Source organism: Fibroporia radiculosa (assembly GCF_000313525.1).
Source record: "Fibroporia radiculosa TFFH 294 genomic supercontigs, scaffold2275, whole genome shotgun sequence".
Taxonomy (NCBI): domain Eukaryota; kingdom Fungi; phylum Basidiomycota; class Agaricomycetes; order Polyporales; family Fibroporiaceae; genus Fibroporia; species Fibroporia radiculosa.
In genome coordinates, this window is record NW_012133343.1 from 23,671 (window position 1) to 48,031 (window position 24,361).

General features: G+C 51.1%; 11 protein-coding genes across 11 annotated transcripts; 5 read left to right on the forward strand and 6 right to left on the reverse strand.

The window, feature by feature from the left end:
• Positions 1-48: 48 nt before the first annotated feature.
• On the reverse strand, positions 49-290 carry FIBRA_03759 (uncharacterized protein; the record flags this gene model as incomplete). Its single annotated transcript, XM_012325588.1, has 2 exons — positions 49-150; positions 201-290. 2 exons carry the CDS (start codon positions 288-290, stop codon positions 49-51), a joined length of 192 nt encoding a protein of 63 aa, XP_012180978.1.
• Positions 291-1,020: 730 nt separating this feature from the next.
• Positions 1,021-2,467, forward strand: FIBRA_03760 (uncharacterized protein; the record flags this gene model as incomplete). The annotated part of the gene is made up of 6 exons (XM_012325589.1): positions 1,021-1,526; positions 1,579-1,731; positions 1,789-1,963; positions 2,014-2,133; positions 2,191-2,299; positions 2,355-2,467. The coding sequence occupies 6 exons, from the start codon at positions 1,021-1,023 to the stop codon at positions 2,465-2,467; spliced, it is 1,176 nt and encodes a 391-aa protein (XP_012180979.1).
• A 368-nt stretch (positions 2,468-2,835) lies between these two features.
• On the forward strand, positions 2,836-4,030 carry FIBRA_03761 (uncharacterized protein; the record flags this gene model as incomplete). The annotated part of the gene is made up of 4 exons (XM_012325590.1): positions 2,836-2,994; positions 3,074-3,417; positions 3,474-3,598; positions 3,723-4,030. The coding sequence occupies 4 exons, from the start codon at positions 2,836-2,838 to the stop codon at positions 4,028-4,030; spliced, it is 936 nt and encodes a 311-aa protein (XP_012180980.1).
• Positions 4,031-4,348: 318 nt separating this feature from the next.
• On the reverse strand, positions 4,349-6,813 carry FIBRA_03762 (uncharacterized protein; the record flags this gene model as incomplete). Its single annotated transcript, XM_012325591.1, has 7 exons — positions 4,349-4,423; positions 4,477-4,596; positions 4,657-4,731; positions 4,783-4,830; positions 4,890-5,018; positions 6,333-6,722; positions 6,775-6,813. The coding sequence occupies 7 exons, from the start codon at positions 6,811-6,813 to the stop codon at positions 4,349-4,351; spliced, it is 876 nt and encodes a 291-aa protein (XP_012180981.1).
• An 895-nt stretch (positions 6,814-7,708) lies between these two features.
• On the forward strand, positions 7,709-9,693 carry FIBRA_03763 (uncharacterized protein; the record flags this gene model as incomplete). Its single annotated transcript, XM_012325592.1, has 16 exons — positions 7,709-7,888; positions 7,936-7,973; positions 8,022-8,074; positions 8,131-8,241; positions 8,294-8,307; positions 8,369-8,413; positions 8,463-8,546; positions 8,610-8,689; positions 8,742-8,773; positions 8,827-8,939; positions 8,989-9,066; positions 9,118-9,191; positions 9,242-9,328; positions 9,379-9,422; positions 9,489-9,534; positions 9,588-9,693. 16 exons carry the CDS (start codon positions 7,709-7,711, stop codon positions 9,691-9,693), a joined length of 1,185 nt encoding a protein of 394 aa, XP_012180982.1.
• Positions 9,694-10,202: 509 nt separating this feature from the next.
• FIBRA_03764 (uncharacterized protein) lies at positions 10,203-12,357 on the reverse strand (the record flags this gene model as incomplete). Its single annotated transcript, XM_012325593.1, has 4 exons — positions 10,203-10,516; positions 11,306-11,802; positions 11,864-11,915; positions 11,970-12,357. 4 exons carry the CDS (start codon positions 12,355-12,357, stop codon positions 10,203-10,205), a joined length of 1,251 nt encoding a protein of 416 aa, XP_012180983.1.
• An 825-nt stretch (positions 12,358-13,182) lies between these two features.
• On the forward strand, positions 13,183-13,711 carry FIBRA_03765 (uncharacterized protein; the record flags this gene model as incomplete). Its single annotated transcript, XM_012325594.1, has 2 exons — positions 13,183-13,322; positions 13,405-13,711. 2 exons carry the CDS (start codon positions 13,183-13,185, stop codon positions 13,709-13,711), a joined length of 447 nt encoding a protein of 148 aa, XP_012180984.1.
• A 142-nt stretch (positions 13,712-13,853) lies between these two features.
• Positions 13,854-16,489, reverse strand: FIBRA_03766 (uncharacterized protein; the record flags this gene model as incomplete). The annotated part of the gene is made up of 5 exons (XM_012325595.1): positions 13,854-15,464; positions 15,512-15,850; positions 15,905-15,975; positions 16,028-16,379; positions 16,439-16,489. The coding sequence occupies 5 exons, from the start codon at positions 16,487-16,489 to the stop codon at positions 13,854-13,856; spliced, it is 2,424 nt and encodes an 807-aa protein (XP_012180985.1).
• Positions 16,490-16,992: 503 nt separating this feature from the next.
• FIBRA_03767 (uncharacterized protein) lies at positions 16,993-19,533 on the reverse strand (the record flags this gene model as incomplete). The annotated part of the gene is made up of 17 exons (XM_012325596.1): positions 16,993-17,166; positions 17,216-17,294; positions 17,345-17,374; positions 17,429-17,556; positions 17,612-17,652; positions 17,704-17,737; positions 17,798-18,210; positions 18,266-18,353; positions 18,413-18,446; positions 18,493-18,674; positions 18,740-18,770; positions 18,826-18,833; positions 18,890-18,919; positions 18,976-19,001; positions 19,055-19,136; positions 19,190-19,282; positions 19,336-19,533. 17 exons carry the CDS (start codon positions 19,531-19,533, stop codon positions 16,993-16,995), a joined length of 1,671 nt encoding a protein of 556 aa, XP_012180986.1.
• A 753-nt stretch (positions 19,534-20,286) lies between these two features.
• On the reverse strand, positions 20,287-22,212 carry FIBRA_03768 (uncharacterized protein; the record flags this gene model as incomplete). The annotated part of the gene is made up of 1 exon (XM_012325597.1): positions 20,287-22,212. The coding sequence occupies one exon, from the start codon at positions 22,210-22,212 to the stop codon at positions 20,287-20,289; it is 1,926 nt and encodes a 641-aa protein (XP_012180987.1).
• Positions 22,213-22,780: 568 nt separating this feature from the next.
• On the forward strand, positions 22,781-23,982 carry FIBRA_03769 (uncharacterized protein; the record flags this gene model as incomplete). The annotated part of the gene is made up of 5 exons (XM_012325598.1): positions 22,781-23,242; positions 23,295-23,458; positions 23,515-23,587; positions 23,652-23,739; positions 23,813-23,982. The coding sequence occupies 5 exons, from the start codon at positions 22,781-22,783 to the stop codon at positions 23,980-23,982; spliced, it is 957 nt and encodes a 318-aa protein (XP_012180988.1).
• Positions 23,983-24,361: the final 379 nt, after the last annotated feature.

Sequence of the window (24,361 nt, forward strand, 5' to 3'; positions counted from 1 at the left end):
CGCAGAATAACCTGCGCAGACAATCTGCCACACGCGCGTAAGTCATCATTAATTGGTGCAGGTCGTCACATACATGTCGCTCTGGACGGGAGCAAAGAATGCCTTCAGCCCTTCATCCGTTGTGGAATACGCAAGATTACCGGCAAAAACCTACGGGAGAGTGTCAGGGATTGCCACGTCAGAGTTGATTGTTTACTTACTTTGAAGCCGGGGGTCTCTTCAACGACCTTGTCCTGCGTAGCCGGAAGCGCGCCGTTCTCGGTGACAGGGGCGGCGGGGGCGTCGGACATTGTGAGCGAGATGAACTGGTGAGTTTTTTGGTGGAATGAACTTGATGAACCGGTTTCTTCGTGTCAAACTTGGGGGTTGAGAGAAAAGCCTGCGCTGCGCCCGCTGGCCTGTTTTGATCTGCAACAAAACTCCGCTCGCTTTCTGCCTTTGGTAAGTTTGCATTCGCCGTATTACGTCGTCATGGCTGTTGCCATCTTCCCACCTGACCAAGGCTGTGTGTCCATCTCGTTTTGCATCCTATCTGCAACGCGTCGTGCCAACGTCGTGCAGCCCCATGTCGATACGGCTGTGTGTGCTCTGGTAGTACTTATCGACCGCTGTCCTGCACACGATGATGCGGATCACCACAATAATCATATGCAGCACGTTACATTGGCTAGCCTCCGGGTTGCTTGGAATAATAAGTACGAGCAATCGAGAACAGTCTCAGCGATTGCTTCTCGGCGACCGAGACCGTCGCACGACTCGTAACTGCGCACACACGCGCTATGCCGTAGACTCGCCGGATGAGCGAGTCGGCTGTCGGCAGCTACGGCGGGACGCCAGCTAGGCAGCTTACGTAAGCACATAGATACAGGGCAACATTCGGTTGCGTTTTCCTTCTCTACCAACTCCTTCTCTCGTCCGTCGTGTCTCTCAGCCCTCAGGGCACTGTCATTCGTTTTTTTCCGACGCTCTTTCGATTTACGGACCACTCGGAAGGTAACTTGATCCCTTATCAACCACAGCATGAGCAAATTAATCAACTTGCTGGCTATTGCCTCTGTGGCAATCCTCGTCTGCTCCTTCGGACCCGACTCTGCCAATGCCGTGGCCGTTAGCGGCCATCACTTGTCTCGTCATGTAGCCCATGACGGTCTTGCCAGGAGAGTGTCGGAGAGAAAGAAGAAACGCGACTTGACCAGGCGTTGCCAGCAGCGCCCGTCTAGCAGTCCCGCTAGCAGTAGCACCACTAGCTCTACCGCTACTACTGCTTCTTCATCTCCGGCAACCACTACTTCTTCCACTCCTACTACTTCGTCGACCCCCACCACGTCGTCCACTCCTACTACGTCCTCTACTCCTACTACCTCGTATACCCCTACTACGTCTGCCCCGCCTCCGCCTCCAACAACATCTTCGGCTCCTCCGCCGGCCAGTACACCCCCTAGCACTGGGGGTTCAAAAGTTGGGATTGCCTGGAACAGCGCTAACACTGCTGCTCTTGCTAACTTTAAGACTAGCAGTACTCAATTGTAAGTGGATTTGATACTTCGCTGAGTTAGTGCCTGAAGTATACGCGTGTAGCATCTACTCATGGAGCGCATGGAAACCGGATGGCGCTGACCAGCTCGGCTTTGATTTCTGGCCTATGCTGCCCAATGCAGCCTCAAGTTCTATTTCCGCGTTCCAGAGTAACGTCGTAGCCGGCTTTGGAAGTACCATCTTGGGATTCAATGAGTACGTGGTAGATAAATTAGGGTTCCTACATGCCAGCTGATTGTGTTGAATATGTAGACCGGACCAGAGCAGCCAGGCAAACCTCTCCCCTTCTGACGCTGCCAGTCTGTGGATGCAGTACATTGAACCTAAGAAGGCTCTTGGTTACGCTTTGATTTCACCTGCTGTATCGTCTGGTTCCGGTGGTATTCCTTGGCTGCAACAGTTCTTGACGGCTTGCAGTGGTTGCACCGTGAGTCGTTGCGCTGCTCCAGAAATCAATACATTAACACGTGCCTGCAGATTGATGGTTTAGCTCTTCATTACTACGGAACTTCCGCTAGCGACATGATCTCATACATTGAAGGCTTCCATAGTACCTTCCCCAGCTATAATCTGCATGTCACTGAGTTTGCAGATGATGTATGTTCCTCACGCTGCCTAGTGGAATGGTATTTGCTCAAGTTGATCAAATTATAGAACTTCAGTGGCGGGGCGCAGGCAACTATGGATGAGATTTGGGCATTCTGTAGCCAGATTAACTCGTGGATGGATAGCACCTCGTACATTGCCTCGTACTTCCAATTTGGTGAGTTTTCCCCCCAAGTTGATGTGTCTTATTTGCTAAGGTGCTGGTGATGTAGGTGTCTTGGACAGCATGGGTAATGTCAACCCGCTAGATGCATTGATGGACACCTCGACTGGGTTGCCAACCGATCTTGGCTACACCTACATTTATAACGGGTGGAGCTCGTAAGGTGGAACATGTTAGTAACTACTAAGTAGTTCTCATGCCTGAGGCTAGTCTTCGTATACCCTTCTTTCTTGGGTTAGGGTCGTTTTCATGCTAGTGCATTTGCTTCTGCAGGTGATACAGAGGTCTCGTTTTCTCATTTGCTTTGAAGCATGATTGTCCCCTAGTGGTACTTGTTGTTCCGGAACGGGTGTGCGACCCACATTTGTGATCACCATGACCGTTCTGTGTGAGAATAAAATGAATCGGGTGTCCGACGCGGGCCGCCGAATGGTAACGAGGACGCTATCGTTTGCATAAAGCTCGCTTAGATCGGCCTTGAAATACCTGCGATTTCAATCCGCTAGGCGCCCCGATCATTTACTAGCACCATGGTCGCCCATCTCCCGCCTGTGGTCAAACAGCTAGTGTCCCTCCGCAATCCCCACTCTTTCCCTGGCCCCCCGGTCTCGAAACTCAACAGCATCCTCTCCAGCACGTTCAAGGATGCGCAAACCAAGAAAGTCGAGAAGGGCTGGCTCACTCTTGCAGTTCGTCTTTTCTTTTCCCTCACGTTCTTGCGGGGAGTCCCAGGCCAACCCTGTACCGTGTACCTGCGCATCTTTATAGACATGTACCCTCTTAACCGCCAACGTTCCCTCTTCCGTTGGACATCTCTATCACTTTGCCACTAGGGATGATCCGTTCAAAGTCGAGTCAAGACGCAGCCTTTCGGAGGCGCTACAAAAAGCAGCTATCATGCGTGAATCTGCGTTGAAAAGCTGCATATTTGTTGGTGTCCCCCGGGTAAGCTCCGTCGTGCTCGTGCGCGATACCCTGCACATTCACTTATTGCACATCCTTCATTCGGCCTCACCTTCCTTCCCCCAGACCATCCTGTCGTTCGCGGGCATGTTTGAAGCCTTCGAAGACGATGTTCAGAATGGTCTGCGAAAGGAGCCAACACATAAACGGTGCGCCGACACCCAGTTTGCAACTTTCGGACTGCCTAACCGGCGATTTAAATCAGGATGGCTATGCCCGAGAATGTTGAGGCTATCAAGGCCCGGGGACAAGCTTTGTGGGACAGCATCTACCAGCCCCATGCAGTGAAGCTCTATAATAAGCTAGGCGGATATCACCCCGATTTCATAGGTACGTACCCGTACAATACACCGGTCATTTCCTCTTTGGTAAAACTGCCTCCACCTTTCCGGGCTATCTACGTTCCGTCCCTCGATTCGTTCGGACACTGATCTATTCTAATGTCCCCGATCAGTCTTCATCATACAAGCATATGGTGCCGTGCTCTCCCCGATGCCCGGTGGAGACAGTGAACAAGGGAATCTCAGTCGTGCCCTGGGATCGGTGGTTGGGACTGCATGTCTTCGTGCAGAAGGCAGAGTCGGGCCGCAACTCGTCAGTCACGTCTTCGGTCTTCTCAAGGCACGCAACGTGGAAGGGCTGAGCGAAGAAGACTACTGGCTCGCTACTGATGAAGGCACGGAATGGGTCATTCGCACCGTGGATTCTATCTTAGATGTCGTGAAGGTGGAGGAAGGGGCTGAATCGCAAGCGAAATTATAGACTTCTCGATTGTATGCATCGATGAACAATGCATCGTTTTTCCTCCTAGACCATGCGCGTTTCGCCGTTACGTACGTCCCAATGTCAACGATCGTGGCCGCCGTTACTACGCGAAATACTCCCGAGTGTCTTGAGGCAGCCTGGTTCCCAAGTACTTCGGTACGGACCCTCCATATCATTGCACCATTAGGAGCTAGTATACACATGACCATGCGCGCGTTAAATACATACATACTGACGATACACAGACATGCACGAAAAGTTTACATTTTGAATGCTTGCGGGATGGGGGAAATGCAAAGGACATGGGTATGAGAATCACAGACCGTATGCCATGACGAAACGATACAACATGGCTGTGACAGTGACAGTGTCCATGAGGGGAGGGTGCATCTGATAGACCTGATGAGCAAGATATCAGATAAACTCGCGCAGTTTTCTCTTACCACCACACCAGCCCCAGCGTTTCGGACAAAATGCAGTTCGCCGTAGACATCGCCAATATTATATCGTGTTGGTTTTATGGAGCGGTAAAACGCAATCACATTACCGTTCTGGTCCTGCAGCTGGTACGGAACATGGGTTAGCAGACAATAGTGATTGAATACAGAGAGCATATGACTGACGACGACATCTGTAGAGTTGCTTCCTGGCCGCCATCGGTACTGATAACCATCGGGGCCGTTGAACATCCTGCAATTCTGAGGTTCGGAACGGTCAGGAACGATCGGTAAAAGGATCAACGCGCGTACCGGAGCGCGTGGGTCGGGTCGGACCAAGTCTGCCATTGGGAACGTGCTCTTGGGATTGTGGAACCATCAGCACACGCGCAATGTGAACGCGAACGGGGATAATCTACCTTTCCAATTACTGCGCGTCCTAGGCCGCCATTCGATGCCCACTCGAGCTTTGCGACGCGGTCTTCCTTGTTCGCGCGAATTGTTCTCCACAGAGTTGTGACACTGACACCCTGACTGTTGTCTTCCGTCTGCGAGACAAGATGAATTAGAAGTCAAGTGACCACAATGACTATGTATTCTATCCGTCACCTTGAAGCGATACAGTACGCCGTAGCTACCAAAAAGTTCGCTACGACGAGGATCTTGGGAAGTCCAAGAGAGAACCTCGTTTCCCGACGTCGACATGGTGGTAGGTATCGCGGGGGAATTAACTGGACGACGGATTCTGCGGGTGGTAGTGGAGGCGTGCAATTGACACAACACCTTTATATCGAAACACTGCGAAATTTTCTTGTTCTTAAACTGATGGTGGATTGTTCGATCGGGAACGTGTTGGCCGCGACAGATAAAGGTAAATACAAGGTATTCAACGTGTTTATGCAGAAGGATGGGTTCATGATGTCGTCCTGAGATTTGTCGGTGGAGTAGAGGTCCGATACTCCCTTTGGGCCGGTCCAAAACGATCGAGGAACGACACGAGGATTATCGCAACCGCGCGCGCCAGATCTCATCTCGAGAGCTGTGAGAGAAAAGAGGAGAATATGTCAGAGTTTGGTCGTGCATCCAAGGGTTGCGACATTGCGCAAGGGTGGAACACAAGGATCCGAGGGTGTTCTATGTGTAAACGAGTCGTAAATACGGAATATTCCGTCACGCTGGCCCGCCGAGGACAAAATTGGGGCAAACGGTTGCTCACCCTCTTCATGCACGAGGTCATAGCGAAGAATCTTGATAAGGCATGTGGTGCGCAATGTGTTGGACCGAGTGCAGGAGCGGCACCAGGGATGCGGGCCAGGTGAGCAGAGCGTGTACGCAGCGTGTCTGGCTGCCATACGCAGGACAAGGGGCCATCTCCTCGCGGTCAAAGTTGCTGGCCGGGAGCGAATGTTGGTGCCGGCATGACAAACTGGTGTGTCCCGCACTCTCGAGATTGTCACAGAAGAGGCAGTTGCGGGCGCGAACAGCGGAATACTCGCCGCAAGATGGCAAGTGGGGACAGCGATATGGGTCCGGGGCAGAACAACATGACCCATCCTGGAGCTTAACCTAATTCCCATCGCATGAACCTTGTACACCGCAGGCAGCCTGCTCGTCGTCGCCGCTGCCGCTGCCGTTGCCGTTGCCGGCCGGGCCAACGAGCGCCGCCAGGCGCATGCGGATGTCCTGGGCGAGCGAACGAGCGAACGAACGAACGAGCGAGCATCCGTGCCCGGCCCAGCCTCTCTATGTACACATCACCCTCTCCCCTCTCCTTCCCTTCCTGCCCCAGATACGGCCAGATCCATCGTCGTCACGAGCCTCTCCCACCCCCCGCCTCTGCCCAATCACGGCACCACCCGCACTCCCAACGTCTTCGCCGTGCCAATGATGGTGCTCGCGATCGCCTCCAGCCGCAGATGTTTGAGATGCTCATCGGTCGCCTTGATTTTCGCGATTTCGTACACGTGTTTTAAGCTCACTGTCCCAACCATCTCGTGTCCGGGGCGACCGGTGCCCTTCTCGATGCCGGCAGCTTTCTTCAGGAAGTAGGACGTCGGTGGCGTCTTGGTCACAAACGTGAACGACCGGTCGGGCTGGATGGTGATGAGCGTAGGGACTGGGACGCCTGGCTCGATGTGTGCAGTGCGGGCGTTGAACTCCTTGCAGAAATCCATCGACTTGACACCGCGTGCTCCGAGCGCAGGACCTATGGGAGGTGTGGGTGCGGCCTTGCCTGCGCCCACCAAAATTCGCTGCAACACGGTTAGGCTGCCGTAAACAAGGCATTTCTGAAACTGGACACACCACGACTTGTGCTCTCGCCTTGAGTGCGGCCTTGGACATGGTGGATCACAAAGCAGGGCGCCCAGCACACAATCCCTCTGCAGAGCGCGGCAGCATTTACGTAAACATCGCCTGCCTTTCCTGGCCGCTCTCTTCAACAGCGGAGATTGTGCACGATGCTCCCGTACCGGAGAAGCTGCACTCTGCGAATCGCACCAGATTCATATTGTTTTCTGCCGTAAACTTTTATTTCTCTCACATACACACTTCTTTCGTGGGTTCGCCCATGTGTCCGAGCATCCAAGCGCCCCAGTAATGGCAGACGAGCGCCGGCTGGTAGTAGCAGCAAGCATAAAAACATATTTCCAGTAGAAATACTATATATATTGAGGATATTCACAAAGAATTTGAATTGATAATGCTCTTAATATGCTCAGGAAATGATTGAAGGTATATCATCCAAAACTGCCAAAGAGGGCAAGCATTTGTGCTAATTTCTAGGGATTATTCATGATATTTCCAAAGGGCCCGTTACTAAATACCTGTAAGTACTCTCGAGGTGCACAAGCTGGCAGCGATCAAGTTGGTTTTACGGCGTCTATCCAAACTAAATCATCGCACGGAGTGTCGGTTTCATACATACGGGCCGAGGTTCGTATGCTTTGGTCAATCTCACTTGCTTTTATTGTTTCTGGCAGAGGTTCCATGGGAGCAGTGGTGAGTAACGTTTGTCCGGCTGCATGCTCTGCGAGTCGACCAGATTAATATTGTTTTCTGTCGTAAGCTCTTATTTCTCTCTCACGCACACTTCTTTCGTGGGTGCGCCCATGTGTCCGAGCCCCAGTGACTTATGACAGGCGACCTTCCAAGCGCCCCTACGGTACATGACAGGCGAGCGGCTGGCAACGTTGTAACGCTGGCAGTGTCCTTGCTCGCCTTCATCTCATCCCTCACCATGAGACTCGCTCTGCTGCACCTTGCCCTCGTAGCCATCACAGTCGTTGCTGCACAGAATGTGCAAGTGCCATTTGGTCGTCCCATGGACACGTATCCAGGTTTCGACCTGGATCTGAATGAGCTTCGATGGGTTATACTGGAAGGTCAACCTCCCGCGCTGATGACCGAACTCGAGAAGGTCCTCCTCGTCCGTCTATTCTATGCGGCTACCTTATCCCTTTCTAGATTGAGCTTAAAGCACAAGGAATCAAGTTTTTTGACGTGTTAGTCTGATCTTCGGCAGGTGGTTGATGTCTAAATATTTCTTATAGGACTGAGACTCCCGACCTTGGGAAGCTTTCTCATCTGAGAGCTGCCGCCAAACGTGCGCACACTGTTTATGCCTAATGTGAATTAGGTGCCTACTCTTGCTACGTTTAGCGACCTACCCGTCGCCCCATCAAGAGGAATTAGTGAAACCTGTACTGGAGACTCTGAATATTGAAAATCTCAAGAAAGGGCTTTCAACTTTCAGCAGCTTCCGTACCAGATGTGCGTTCCATGAGATGACGTTCCATATAAAACTCATTACATTGAATGCTAGATTATCGTAGTGATGTATATATTCCATCGCATGACGACATTGTAGTAATACTGACCCAATGATGATCCTCTACAGACGGGAAAGCAGAGTCAAGAGTGGCTTCTGTCTACCATTCAAAATGTACTAGCCTCCCCTGCTCGCCAATATTGATCGCTAATGACATCTTCAGATAACTTCTGTATATGCATCTCCGTCACTCAAAGAACTCATCACTATCCAGGAGTTTCCTCATACTTGGGCCCAAAGTACTGTGGTCAGTCTGCGCTTCCTCATTTTAAGCAAAAAAAATGGAGTATTAACTAATTTTGTCCTGCAGATTGCAAGAATCAACGGATCTTCATACACCGACGATGGCGTTGTTATTATCGGAGCTCACCTAGACAGGTTCTTACCCTCGTTTGTGTGCTCTGAAGTGGCATCAGAATCTGACATGACTGTATCCATTAAGTACCAATACATGGCCATTCCTGCCTGCACCCGGTATAGTGGTAGTCCGTCATCAGATCCCTAATATTTTCTCACCTATCCTATAGGCGCTGATGATGACGGCTCTGGTTCCATGAGTATTTTAGAATCCTACAGGGCTCTGCTGGCGGCCGATTTCCACCCTGAACGTGCCGTCGAATTCCACTGGTACTCTGCGGAGGTAAGTAATTTGCCGTTGGCCCGTAGCCTATTAACTCGGCGCTTTTTAGGAGCCAGGGTTGCTCGGATCCCAGGCGGTAGCTCAAGATTACGAACGACGTGGTGTGAACGTTATCGCCATGAGTCAGGTGTGGACTAGCGCGCAATTCTAAGTTCAATCATCGGCTCATTTTTCATAGTTTGATATGACAGCGTGGGTCAAAAAGGGAACTCGAGAAGAAGTTGGGATCATCGTAGACTACACTGATTCAGCGTACGGTGATATACACATTCAACGCGCTCTGTGGCTCATCACCTCTTCAGTCTCACGGACTTGAACAAGCAACTGGTGGAGACATATTTGACAATCCCATTTGTTGAGACCAAGTGTGGATACGCCTGCAGCGACCAGTGAGGCAAGATCTCATTTTTGGTCCTTCCGAATACTCATTCCGCTTTAGCGCCTCGTGGTCCAAGGCCGGCTATCCGTCCATCTTCACCATCGGTGCGGTTTCAATTCGTATCCGTCAGAAGAGCAAGTTCTGACAGGGTGCATCTTCTGCCGTTTTAGAAAGTTCCTTTGAGAACAACAACAATCACATTCATGGCACGAGCGAGTAAGTGCCATCGTTGTGCTGTGAAGTGGGCTACTAGATTAACTCGTGGATAGCCGCATCGATGTGTCGGACGAATTCAGCTTCTCCCACATGCTTGAGTTCTCCAAGTTGGCGGTTGGATTTGCTGTGGAACTAGGAGGTTGGGTAAAGACAAAGTAGCACTACTACCTACGTAGCATGTTGGGACTTGGAAATAATGGACAATCATTGTAAAATAGTTAGATTCAGCGAGATCATCTCTGAGCGGAATGTCTAGTTTATAACTCAGTGGGTGCCGTTGGCCCTCCAAATAGTCGCCGAGTGGCCTCCGTAAGCGATGACATCGGATCCGGATAGAACGGCGTGGACCACTGGCGCACAGCACACAGAGTGAAAACACTTCACCACGTTCTGGAGGATTTCGTCAGTAAATTTGCAATGAGAAGCAATTAAGACTACTCGCGTCCGGTCGTCTATAGTCCCACATGCAGACAACGCCTTGCTCGCCGTCTCCGTAGGGCCTGACGAAGAAGCTGTGACATGCTGACCCTCTCGTATACCGGGTCTTGCGCTGCGTGCTGGCATCGCGAAAACCAAATTCCAGACATGGTGCCCGATCGAAACCCCCTCGCCGCGTGTCAAATATTAGGATCTGGCGCTCCATGTGGTCTACCTGCACCACGGGCCGCTCAGTTGGATATTAAATACGCGTTGAGAACCCAGTGACCGACCTCGAGGATGACAATCCGAGGGTCTTGGGGATGTATATGAATCTGAAAAATAGCACCATCGGATACTCGCATCGGATCCGGAGCCTTGTACGTGTTGATATCTAGGACGGAAATGAATCGACCTGCACCAGAGAATACCGTCTGATCATGAGTACGGTAAGCTAGGGTATTAACAGGCTGAGAGTGCGTAATGCGGAGCTGGGTTGACCGTGCGCTGAAGTGGCCAGCAGATTGCTTCACAGTCCATAGACAGATGGTCTTGTCGTGACCTCCTGATAAAAAACGCATTTCAGAGCCTCGGATGGGCGCCAGAGCACTAACACCGGGGTTAGGATAAGCCAGACCTAACCTCTCTTGCACTCTGTTATGAGCTCTGTAGTCCAAATCAACACGGCGAGGGCCCTAGAAGCAGTTGGTGTATCTCCAAATTCATAATCTGTGGAATAATACCTGATCGCTACCCAATGCATCCAGTCGAATTATCGACACTTGGCACGGGCCGGAAGTGTGGCCCAGGACAGCTGTATTGTCCTCCAGAAGGCACGCATCAGCCACACGAGGAGGAGCAACTTGCTCTGAGCTATAGAACGGGAGTGAATATTTTTCTATTCTTTTCCTGATTCGCAGAAGGTCAGCTGCACCCACGAGGCAAGATGAAACCACTCGCAGATATTTTTGATCGATGAAACTAGCGTCCCCTCGCATTGCTATAGTTGTGAGCGGAATTGCCGTATCACAAGGTACTAACACCCTTCTTCCTCGAGCAAATCCAGTTTTTGGAATGTTGACCTCGTGTTTATCCATCGCGCTTGCCTCATACCTCGCCTGCAAGTTGTGGTTGTCGACCCTCTGCCGTGCATGCCTGTTTGAATGGCGCCTCGCCGATGAAGAGCTGGGCATTGGAAGCTCAGGGTCATCCGAAGAGCTGTGTTCGTGACTACTAGTACCGGAAGGAGTCGCTCTCGATCCTCGCTGTGCGTTTCTCATGGGATGTCGCCGCCGCCGCTTTTGCAGAAGTGGATGCACCCGAGTGGTGGCTGATCGTTTACTCGAAGGCTGACCATGAGCCGATGGATGTATAGATTCATCTGAAGAGCTAGAATCGCAGTCGTCAACTTGACCCAATCTGGACGATGGCAACGGATTTCGCAAGCTCTCTAAGCGACTTCTTGTACCTTCTCCAGGTATTTGCCTAGACAAATGTCCGCGTGTCTTGGCAGGATGCGCATCCGTTCCACATTGCACAACGGGCTCTCGACCACGGTCCTGGGAGTACTCATCGCGTAATTCAGGTTCCTCCTCATCAGACACCCCTTGGTCCGTGTCGCTGGACCTGAGCATCGCAAAATCACCATACAATGACTCTACAAACGGGGTGCCCCTCGGCGCTTCAGGTCTTGCTTTCCCAGCTGAAGTTGGTTCCGTCGAGTATTCTTTCACGGAGCTGGTCAGAGAACACCTAGAACCGCTGGCATGCGCCCCCCTCGAGGACTTCCGTCCCAGGGACTCAGCCGTTACAAACTGCGATCCCAGCAGGAGAACGTTGTCTGTGACCACACTATAGAAGAGTTTTAGGCATGCAAAAATGCTATCGCCGCAAGCGTTGTATGTTCACATACTAGGGATGTGTGTCTCGTTTAGGACTGACATGTAGACTGTTCGCGCCCGAATCTGTCAGACGCTCTGATGTTAAGTCGCGCGAATGCGGTCACGGCATGGCCTTACTCGACGACAGATGCAGCCCGCTGTCTTCCAGATGGGACTGTACAACTTGAGGGGGAGAGCCTCGAAGCGAATTCTCCCTAGGAAATAGGTTGAAATCTATGAGATGGGTGGGACCTACATCGGATTTGTCGTCTTGATTGTCGTCCGCATCCATATCAAGGCAAATGGGATTTGAGGCACACTTTCCTGACTCCATTATACCCATAGCAGCTTGTGGAACGACCTTTTCATCCTCATCGGATATTAGGTCGATGACAATGGGATCGTCGTTTGTGGAGTGCCGAATTCGCTGGGATGACTGGGAATTGCTCGGACGAGCAAGTACCGTGCGCAAGGCCGCAGAATCAATACCCTTACTGGTAGCGAGCGTGTAAATACTAATAGGCATGGTTGATATGACAGACATTTACATCGTGAGTAGCTCTTGTATGTCCTCGTCTTTTACTGAATAATCAAGTACCCTACACAGAGGGACGAAAATTGACGTAAGTACGGGTCCATTGATCATCATCCAACTGACCATTCAAAGACAATTCCATCATATCTGACCATCGTAGCGGATGAATCAATGAAACGGTAAGTATTATGGGTATGGCATCCAGCTTACAGCAATCTAGGAGCGTGCACCAAGCGCTTCCCTAGTCGTGCCAGATCTCGAGTCGTCTTTAGTATGACACCATTGATGGTCGTATTATCACGAGCATCCTCAGCGAGCTGTACCCATTCAGACCCACGAGTGGGTTGCTTGACGTTGCTGTTTCTGAAATAATTACTGGAAGACGGTGGGCTGCTCGCATTCTTGGATTTTGGCCTGTGAAAACTCAGTTTGATTCTTTTGGGAGAGAATGGCGTGGGCGTGCTGCGCCTTTTCACGGAACTCATGGAAATCGCTAGAACGGAAGAAAAGCGGTCCTGCATGTTTGAAACGCCATGGCACATTGTCATACACACACACGTGACTCTACATTTCAACTTTGAGACTTCAAGTCAAGACCTGACCGTGACAAGCTGATGAATGAATGCAAGGCAGTATGAATTGCCTTTTGTTTTCAAGATTGTGGCACTCGCTCAATTCAATAAAATTACGAATCTCATGTGCGCCCGCTGGGCCTGAGACGGCAAGTAAGCCGTCGAGAACATCTCGATCTCTCACGACCGGTGCGTCCGGTTGTCTTCAACCGACACAGCGCCGCTACACTCTCACTTGACTCTCATGGACCGAGCAACTCGCAAAGAGGACGTGCAGAAGGCGTATGAACTGCAGACCCGAGCCGGTGTTGCAGGTGCAGCACGATCTACGGCCGTCGGACTAGGGCTTGCTGTACTCGGACATTACACTTGGCCTGCATTCCGGTTAGTCCCACTATCGTCATGCCATGGAAGGGAAATGTCAAGCTTACATGCACTCAAAGACGGCAAACGCTGCCTTTTAAAGGATTCTTAGTCTCAGTTTGTCCGTCCGCATCTCACTCCTCAAGTGTCGGATCTCATCCGACGCTTTTCGTCTCGAAGTCACCATCTTTGGCCTGGTAATTGGCGCAGAGAATGCTCTGCTATCTCACGAAGCTGAGCGTCGACGAACTGAAACCGCGTTGCGGCAAGAAGCACGCATAGGCCTCGCGCGCCGAGGACTTGTTGCTACTGAAACGGAGATTGCTCGATGGAAAGCAGAAAAACTTACCGAGACGCACACACCACACACGATTCAGACCGATGATGAGATAGCAAGGAGCACAAAATAGATGTATATTGCAATGACAGATGCAATAACGTCATTTATCAAAAATTACTTATGATGTACGAGGGTGCGTCTATGCAAGACTGAATTGGAGTGTCTGTTTGTCCAAGATAACATTGTCAATGCCATGCACTTCGAACTCTCCTCTAGCGTACGGACGAGAAACCTCCGTAGGTAGGCTGACCGACAGCAGATGTCGTGTACTGAGGCTGGATACTAGGTTGCGTAGGAGGCCTAGGCAAAGGTCCAGGACTATGAAACATCTGGCTTTGGCTAGGCTGGAAAGTTGAAGCGGGTTCGTAATGCGTATGTGGTGGCATGGTGGGGGGTGGCGGCGGCGGCGGGAGAGTTTGGTATGTCGGTTGGGATTGGTAAGTTACGGTGGGAGGCGGTGGCAGACTTGGTCGCCTCGACAAATTTTGTTGTGGGGGAGGCAGAGAAGGCGAAGTATTCAGCGGCGGTGCTTGGCGATACTGTGTTGGCGGTGGGGGAATAGGCGATGATGAATTTGGGATAAAAGGCTGATTAGGTGGAGGATTAGTAGGCGGTGTGCTCTGGTGCGGCAATGGTGGAGGTGGAGGGATTGCATTGTACACGTCTGAGCCAGCTCCTTTGGGACTGTATGGCGACGGAGGTCCAGGAAGGTTGTAAGGCCCACCCGTGCTCTGCGGATATACACTTGGTTGATTCATGGGTGAACTGAACGATCCGGAAGGTGCTCGTAAGAGTGGCTGAGGACCGTTGTAGACGACAGGTGGGCCCGCTGGAGAATTACTATACGGCCCTGGCTGACCTCCCATCGGTGGGCTGAATGTCCCCGATGGACCCCGTGATGGCGGGTTATACATACCAAGGGGGCCACCTGAAGGAGGTACTGGTAGAGACGACTGTCGCCGACTCTGCTGTCCATATGATTGCGTCGGCTGCGGTAGCGGTCTGGAGCCTGAGGGTTGTCCAGAGGAAGAGTTTTCATTTAATGGTGGTGGAGGTGGTACATGCTCATGTGATGGTGATGGTGTCGATCCATGCGAAGAGTATTGTTCCGGAGGGGCTGAGTGCGACTGATGGGACACCGATTGTGATAGCGAAGGTGCATAGGGCTGTTGTTGTCCAGGCGGAGGGTAGGAGGACGTTGGGAACGATGAGGCCGGAGGAGGTTGTTGGGGCAAGGATGGCGGCTGCGCAGCACTATATGCCTGATAGACATAACTGGATGCTGGTTGCTGCGATTGAGGTAACGATTGATGGTACAGCACAGCCTGCTGAGGAGGAATGGCGAAGCCTGGTTGTTCGGTAGATGCACGAGATATGGTTTGAAAGCTCGACGACGGAGTTGGCACATGAGCCGGGGGAGGTCCATACCCGATCTGTCCTGGCGCTAAGATATTATTCGAACTAAATCCAGTCTGTTGAGAGGGATGCGACGAAAGCGGAACGAAGCCAGAGGGCGCAGGTGTTGGCATAGGCACAAATCCAGAAGATGTCGCCGGGATACTATGCCTCGGGCCTGCATGACGCCCATTAGGTTGATATCCGGAAGGAGGTGTTTGAGCATGCTCATAGTGAGGCTGATACTGTTCATGGACGCTGGGGGTCGAATGCTGTTGATACGATACAACACCTGTTGAGTCGGATCCATCATATGAATACGGCGCCCCTCCCTCAAAATACGTTTGTGTGGGCTGAGTGGAAGTCGCGCGAGAGTCCGGAGGACCAACTGTCGATGCAGGACGCGGAAGATATCCAGCGTGTTGAGGCTAATAGAGCATAAGTTCCATCAGCTAAAAAATACAAATGGGCTTACAGGAAAACTCTGTCTCCTAGTAGCATGATCTACTACACCCAACTCCGCAAAATCGTTCACCATGCTACTTACATCTGAACGACGCGACCGAGACGTTTCATAAGGCGGCACGTATAGGTCAAGCTGGGCGAGAGAGCTTGACGATCTCAAAGATGGAGGAATGTCCTCGCGACGGAGCTCATCTCTCATATTACCTGTAGACGGGAGACGGGAGATGGCCTGTTGAACGTCAATTCCATTGTGCGAGGGCGACTCTCCAGTAGGCACAAACGAGCCCGGCCCTCCATATTGTTTCTGAGTCTTTGGCTTGGGCGTAGCTTTCTTCAATGGCTCGGGTTCCTATCGTACACAACGTCAGTCAGTGCACAATCCGTCAGCACGTGTAGAACAAACATTTGACCAGAAAGTCAGTTCCAAGTATACTTCGCCACAGTATTTCTCTTTGTTCATCAGGGTGAACCATTCTGTTCAACGAACTAGTCAGCACTATCTTCATACATGCCGTAGAATGATTACCATCAGTTTCGCCCTTCGTCAAAACTTCATTTAGGTCAACAATAGCTTCCCCAATTAGGTCGGGTTCACGAGGATCCTCAGCATAGCAAGCAATCGCCATTGATCGTCCGCCTTGAATCCTAGGTGGACCCTTTCCACTACTCTTCGGAGGAGGTGGAGGAGGCGTCCCATCACCATGATTGGCAGTAGGCTCGGGATTGGGGTCTTCGAAAAGAGTGAAGCGAACTTCCTCGTCCCACTCTGGATGTTGACCGCCGCGTCGTATTGCTTTGGTCCTCTTCTTCTCCCCGTTCAGGACAATGGTACAGAAGGGATCTTGTTTGCCTATGTGTCGTTTATTAGGTAGATTCCTCTGGAGAGGAGTCGATTTGAGGGGATTTCCTGATGGACGAGGGGCCAAGGTACACACACCGCTTTTAGAATGACAACGACGAGCGTGCCGATTTCACGAGAGGTCACCATCGAAATTTAGCGTTGCGGGAGAGTGGTGTCGCTCCTTGCCAGCAGGGGTTTAAAATGGGTATGGTTGAAGTTGGCAGCCAAGCCCTAGTGGACTTACATATAAACGCGGGAGGCACAGCACGGTCCGTGATCGCAGTCCGTTTTTACATAAACTTGCGCCCAAGCGGCCAAGCCCTCAGACTGCTCAAGCCTGTGCACATGCCAGCATCGCCCTCTCGTCTAATCACTTGAAGGTATATTCAAGACTCGTCAGCATGCACGAGCATTGGTAACTGTTATCCCTCTCATTGCACCTAGCACTACCGATCGAGCATATGCAGTGCCAAATCAGGATATGCGCATGCAATGAGGCTACACAATGAATGCATCTCATTTGATCATGCATACGCAGACGTTGTGATTGTCGATGAAGAAGCAATGCCCAAGCACTCAACAACGAGCAATCGATCAAGAAGATATTTTCACTTGCTCTGCGTTGTCCGCACCGCACCGCACCGCGGACACTACAATCCTGGTACGTAAGGCTCGTTGTTAGTGAAAATAAGATGTGGTTTCCGGCTAGCAAGGTCGAGCAACATCTCCGCGAAATAGCTGTTTGCCCATGCAAACCAAGGTCGCGTATATGACCCATCATAGATGTCGATAGACTCGTGGATAAGCCCCAGCCCAGCGGTATTCTATGCGATCGGTCATTTCAAGTCATTCCTCCAAACGTAATTTACGCACGTTTGCGATCATATACAAATTCTCCATAATCTCACCATCGTCGTCTGTACCATAAATTGCGGATACGAGTGCCATAGGCCTGGACATTATTTAGTCTTTTGGTACACCACGTCACGTTCTTCGTCTCACCATGGGTTCCAAGCATCCTCATGGGGTCCTCTGGTTGAGGTCAATAAGGTTGTTCCGTGATCATACCAAAGGCTGGAACCTTACCCTATACCACTAAAGTTTTTGCCTACCACATAGTACGGGTTTCCTCGGGACATGAGTAATTGGCGTGTGGTAACATATGCAGGGTGATATTTGTCCAAGAAGCCAAGGTAGGGCAGCGAAAGAAGCGACTAGACTCATCATGTAGGTGCTTGTGTTCATCACTATCGGGCTAATATTACTCACTGGTACATTGGCATCGTCCATGACGTATCTCCCCCCGAAGCCTTACTAGGCTTTCAGATACTGGTCTAGATCTCGTTGGATAGGAAGCTCACCATTGGTCTCATAAGCGAATATATTGTTCACCAACTGCGGGTTAAACACTCAACACTCAGTATAGCATATCAATCAAATTCTGATGCCACGGACCGTATGATCCCAAATAGCATCTGTGATAATTTCACTATAGTTTCGAGCTAGTTGGCTGATGTTGCTCGCCTGGCCTGTTTCATCAAGGATCTCCGCTAAATTGTTGAGTTCCACGACCAGCATGGCATTACCGGAGGTCAAGAATGCTGTGGGGTATTTGATGAAGAACTGCTTACGCCTTGAAGCGAAAGTAGACTGACCGAAAGTGCTGAGGTCATCTGATGGCCTATGAGAAGTACCAACCAGTCCTGTGTATGCTTTGGGTTCGCCATTGCCACCGTTATTCACAGCCCCTGCGAGAGAACCTGCTTCACCAGTCCAGTTGTAGTATGATACCAAATTCCAGTCCTGATCGAAGGTTGCCTGTGATTGTTCCCATATGACACTAAAGATTTGATCAATAGCAGAATACCCTGCATCACTGCAAGTCTAGTGATTAAAACGATAAATGAGAGATTTGTGGCGTACAGTTGTCATTCATGAAGGAGGAATCGTTGGTCGCTTGATAATAGGACCTCGAAAGCTTCATGAATGAGCATAACGAATCAAGTTCCCACTGGGACAGGCAATCAGTGTCCGTGAGGACGAATGTTGAGACAGGCAGTACAAACGAACCTTGCATTCATACACTGTCTGATTGTCGACCGGCCTGTGCAAAATTACGAGGTGCACGTTGTGAGACAACTCGAACATACGGGTTCACAAGCACATCAATCGCCCAGTCATTTACTGATGGGCTAAGTCCGCTCTCCGGAGGAGGCTGAAACGCGCTGCAGTACGGGTATTGGGTGATATATCGAGCTTCGTTATTGATGATTGCCTTGATGAGAGTGGCGAGGTCAGGGTCAGCGGAGAGAATTGGGTAATATTGAGCGAGCTGGTATAAGTTCGGGAGGTGAGTGAACTAGAAAGCGAGGGCATTGTATAATGAGCGCTTCATACCTGGTTGCCGGTATCCCTAAGCCATTGCGCCCTTGCATGGATATCAATTATCAGGCCTTGATAACTAGTTAGGCTCAGTCACGCACGTAATGTCCTAATCTCTCTCGGTAAGAATTTAGACTCGATGACTATTATGTATTGACCACCCACCCCGGTAATGACGAATGCAATATTTTCGGTCTTGCAATTGCAATACGATTAGATTCTATAACCGGATCCACACATACGCTACGTACTGCGTCAAAGTATTTGATCGTCGTATCTGTATTCGTATGTATTAGTGATAAATTTGCGCATTCTGATTAAGTATGTTACCCAGTGTGTTCGGAAACGTATTCTCGAATAATCGGGCAAGATCAGGATCCTTCATGCGTGATGTCATGTTACTGATCACATCCTAGACATAGTTGAACACGTCTCATCCGGATATATGCTTCCAAGTTCTCTTACCTCGACTGCGGAGCTGTTGAATGTACGGCAGGCAGGCACTGGCCTCATGTATGGCAACGCTAGTGGCCCCGAAGACGGATCTCCTTGAGGAGTCTACGGAAAGTGGGAAGTATTTGAGTCAGAATTAGCCAAGAGCTTGTACATACCTGCGAATACGTGGTATAATCGGGGCATTGCGCCACGCTCACAGCGGCTCCCAACGCGACCGCCGCGCTGACTGTATGTCCGATACCGAGCTTCATCTGGCAAGCACTAAACACAGCACTAACGTCTCCTTGAGTGTCCTGGACAAGGTCGAGGGCAAAGGACCAAAAGCCTCCCACTATCCGATTGAGAGCCTTCATGTGATCTGAGAGACGCACCACAGCCCCATTTTAGTCTCCAGGATACCTACGGACCGGAGGAAGGGTACCCATGGCTATCTCTACTCTGCTCACGAGGTGACCAGCCGACGCAACCTGATCCGGCTGCAGAGAAGACTGGGTCCAGCTGACCAGTGGTGCATGTTGCTCAACGCTTCCGAGCGACCGCCACCGACGGACGTTCAAGGAAGTCACACTAGAGACGCGATCACATGACATGTGACATACGCGTAAATGACCATACCTTTTACTTACCCAATAATACCAGTATTTCCTCTCGGTCACCGTAGACCACTGGTATAGAATGTCGATGTTCATCAAGCAGAAATTATTCATGCTTACCGTATAAGTCTATGCTGCTAGAGGCAGCTGATTCCAAATCTGGATGAAAACCAATCGTTGCACCGACACCAAGCACAAATGGCGAGTTGAGAAAATATGCAAGGATAGTATCATAGATACGAGAGAAGGGAAGGCAGGATTAATAACGAATAGGAGTACACGCCGGACCGCACATATAGGTACAAAGGACACTCGGGACATTCGGAGAACAGAGACGAGACGAGCAGTACGACATATCCAAAGGTGTCGAGCAACTAGATCGCACGCCGCCGTAGGCGGCTACATAGTGACACATAAACCTAGCACACCAAGGGCACTAATAGTGGGCTAAGCTCAGCAAAGTACAATAGAAAGACTTAAGCAACGCACAATCAGTAAATGAGACCAGAACAATTACTGAGGTAACGGTGTCGTCGCTGGTGTGTGGAAAGTGTCCGTGTAATACTCGGTGGTAGCGATAGAATGAAAGTCAGAATGAGAATCGTGGTCCGTATCAGCACTATCTGAAACGCTGTCCACCTGCATCGTGTGGGGTAAACCGGGCATCGCTTCGGGCTCTTGAAGCGGTATAGGTCCTCCCTTGGGTGTAACAGTTGTACTCTTACTAGACTGTGAGGGCTCGATCGAGGGCACCTCCAAAAACTGTCCATCGTCGCTCTTCGGCACGTCTAGACGGCACGAAGTTGCAGGTGGTGTTCGCGCATCGTCCAAAGCGCCTGCTGCATCATGAGCATGTACTTGATCAAGTTCGCGGAGACCAGATTCGACGGAAGATGAGATCTCCTGAACACCATGATCGTCCTGACTTGTCTCGTCACCGCCACCTTCCGTCTCGTCTCCATTCCCCTCAGTGTCTTCTTCGTCATCCCCATGATCAACACTCTGTTCTCCGTGATCAACGCTGATACCACCCGTTCTGTAACTCCCAGTTGTCCAGAGACTCCGCTGGCCGCCATGGCTGATCGGCGAGTGAGAGGTAAAACCCGTTACGCCGGTCAATGCCACACTCGCGCTCGCACTCCATTTACTAGCCTGACTCTCCCAGCTACACCGTCTCGAACTTCGTGGGCGTAACGCGCGCACGCTAGCATCTACATCCTGTTCCTCTCGATACAAATCGCGTTCACCCTCCAACTCTTGGCGTTCATCATCCATGTCGCCCAACACAAAGTGGCTCGTAGAATCCCCTTGACCTCCGCCGTGGCTTAAGTGTGACAGAGAGTCATCTGCGAGAGAACCATGTCCAGAGAGCGCAAGCGCGGCCATGCCAATACGTGCACCGGGCATACCAAACGCAGAGGACGCAAGTGTCAACACCGACGCATCATCTTGCGGAGGAGACGACGGACGCGGATTGTTTCGCGGATGGTGTGACGTATGTTGTGGTGCCTGAAGAGTATAGGAATGCGAAGCTGCACGAAGAGATGTGTTGATTGAATTGCCGGACGAAGGGCGCGAAGGGATGGTGGGTGATGGGATAGCCGAGAACATAATAGATCCACCAGATCCGGGACCAGAAGAATGCGTACGGGCATGAGGTTGGAAGCGATGGTTCAGGTTGGTGGGGGTAGGGGGTGCTTGAGCAATATGACCCACACCTCCGGTCAGATCTACACTCAAGAGGGTCGTGGGCTTTGTGCTCGCCGTCATGCTTCGGAATGTCCGTGGATCGGAAAGGTATGAGGAAGACGAATGCGAGGGAGAGGGGGAAGGAGGAGAGCTAGGAGGAAGAGGCCGCACAGATGCGTCTTCATCCGCTTCATAGTGACTCGTGGGGGACCACAAGGAATCCCTGGCCAGAGAAGAGCGCCTACCGTCGTCCGAATCGGTAACTGTATCTATGGTGCTCTCAACACCGCTCTCTCCATCTAGAGATAGTGGTTTTCGCGGAGCGGTTGAGGGGACTGTCGATAATTTACGAGCATGTTTAGGCTCCGTTTTGCTTCGGGCCCTTGTCGATATGGGTGGCGGCATCGGGGCAGACGCCCTGCGCTGTGGTTTCTCCTGCAAGCTTGGTGGGCGTGCACTAATCCTCTGGATTCGCGGGCTCTCGGGCTCAGATACCCTTCTGGCACGGACTGTGCCCGCCAGCTTGCGCTGGAACCAATTGATGATAGGCTTGCTAGAGCGACGCGCAACCTTCTTCGTGGGTGGCTGAGCTTTCTCCTCAGCGACGGAAGCCTGTTGTATAGCTTCTTTCTTGGATTTAACGGCCTGAGCGGTAAGTTGTTGAGCCTGTTTCTTTGACATCTGAGTCTTCGCGTCGGAAATCGGCTCAGATTTGACGTTGGTTGGGTGAGGATGAAGAGGAGTCGGCATGTCTGATGAGCGTTGCAATAATTAGGGAGACAAGAAAGTAGATGAAGGAAGAAAGTGGAAGAAATATAAAGAAAAGAATGTTTTGTGGGCGTTGCCAACAATTGAAATTGCCGTGTGGTGAGAAGAAGGTGAGAGGAATGATCTGAGTTGGCCTGCCCGTTCCCGTTCGGCTGCCGGCGCCTGTGACCACTGACTCGAATAGGCCCAGAGTGTCCATGTGCAAGAGTGAGGCCCATCTGTGTTTTGTTTCTGTCATATTTTACAAGTTGAACGCTTCAAAAATTCGCAGTTGCATGCACTAGACGAAACTCGTAATGTTCCTGAATACCGTTCGCCACCTTGGTCGCGCAACCACAGTGGCAGAGGAAAGCATCTCATGAAGGACTACCGCACTTGCCAAATTCGGCCCCGCGAGATGCATGCCGCGCCGAGGCTGCATTTGTAGATCCTCCACTCATCGCTCATGACTATGTGGTCTCTACCTCGTTCCTGTCGTTCAACCTCCGGGAGATTCAACGCACCGCCATGGTCTTCCTACCTGTGCTCTCGTCATAACTTTCGCTCACGTATGGTCCGTACGTCGTCGACCATCTCTGATCCTTTCACAAGCCCTGCTACCGTCTCCACCATCAAACTCGCTCACCCGAGAGACCCAGCCAACCAGCCTGGAGCTGTTCCCAGTAGTAGTGGCTCCAATTCCACCCTAAATCCGTCTGCATCAGACTCAACTCCACTGCCCTTACCGAGCAATGTTGACCTGGGCCCGAGCACGAATGTACCCGTACCTGCGCCGCCGCCGCCTTTGCGCCCGCCGCACTCCCGGCTACCATCACCACATGAACCGCAGAACTTGACTCTTTCAGCAGCATACAGTAATCCACCTTTTCATACACACCACTTCTTCGTCGCTCTCGAGAAGACATTCCCTACACCGACTGCTCGGAGTTTAATGCGAGCTATACGTGCTCTGCTTGTCGACCGGTTGGGTCGCGTCAAGCGAGATGCGCTGACTGTGAAAGACCTCGAGAGCGTATGTTCCTCCATAGTTGTATATATCTCATGTGAGCTTCAATCATTCACAGCAAGCATACCTTTTCAAAGCGGCTCTCTCCGAGTTGCGAACAGAATCCACGATGCTCACCCGAAATGAAGCTGCCGCAATGCGAACTGCAACGGCAGCGTCACGACGGGAGGTGGATATCTTGAGCGTGCGTATGAAGGAGGACCTGGGTGCCCTGAAGCACGAGTAAGTGCACTCACTCGTCCAGAAGAAAGCTGACGCTTCAATGCACATCTTGATAGCATCCAAATGGAACTAGACAGTAGGAAGAACGAGTCGAAGAACGATTTGAAACGATTCGACATTCAAGTGGAGGTAGGTTCCACTTGCCTCGCAGGTGGTGGCTGGGATACATAACGCCTGATACGAGTCACTGTAGGAAGTTCTCAATAAGTCTTTAGTCACTCTCTACGATCTCCGTACTGAGATGGAGAAAGTCCGCTGGGATAACATGCGCAACTCAGTTGGTAAGCAGAGATTCGATTATTGCGCGATGCATTCGAATGTCTCATTCACTCTGTTATATAACGTCCTTTCCAGCCGCTTTGGGTGCCTTTTTGCTCCTGATCGTTGTGTCAATGGAGCTCCTGACGTCCCGTGAGGCACCACGGAAAGTCAAGTCGAATCCTCCGCCTAGCCCGCCTCCGCCAGTGCTTGATATTCGGCCAATGGAGGGGACAGAAAGTCAACACAGTACATGGACAACATAACTTCTCGGAGCATCTAGTTTCACTCTTTGCGTAAGTCCCTCGCAAGCGGATGGGACTACCGTCGATATCGACGCACTACAGGCTTATTGTAAAGCAGTTGCTTAGAGATATTTAGACACGGACTTGAGATAGCATATGGGATAGAGCAAAGGTGACAGGTTACAATCCTCGTTCCCCGCTATATTGCAACACACTCCTTGCTACTCCGCATACATACACTATGATTACAGGTATCCGCTTTAATCCAACAACCATGACCCGCGTGCGGTGCACGGCGATGCGTACATCTAATCTGCTCAGTTCCATCACACCTCGAGTTTATCCAGCTTTTCTGAGAGCTCTTCAGCTGTGGTGGTCGCCTTCTGTCTAACTGCCACAC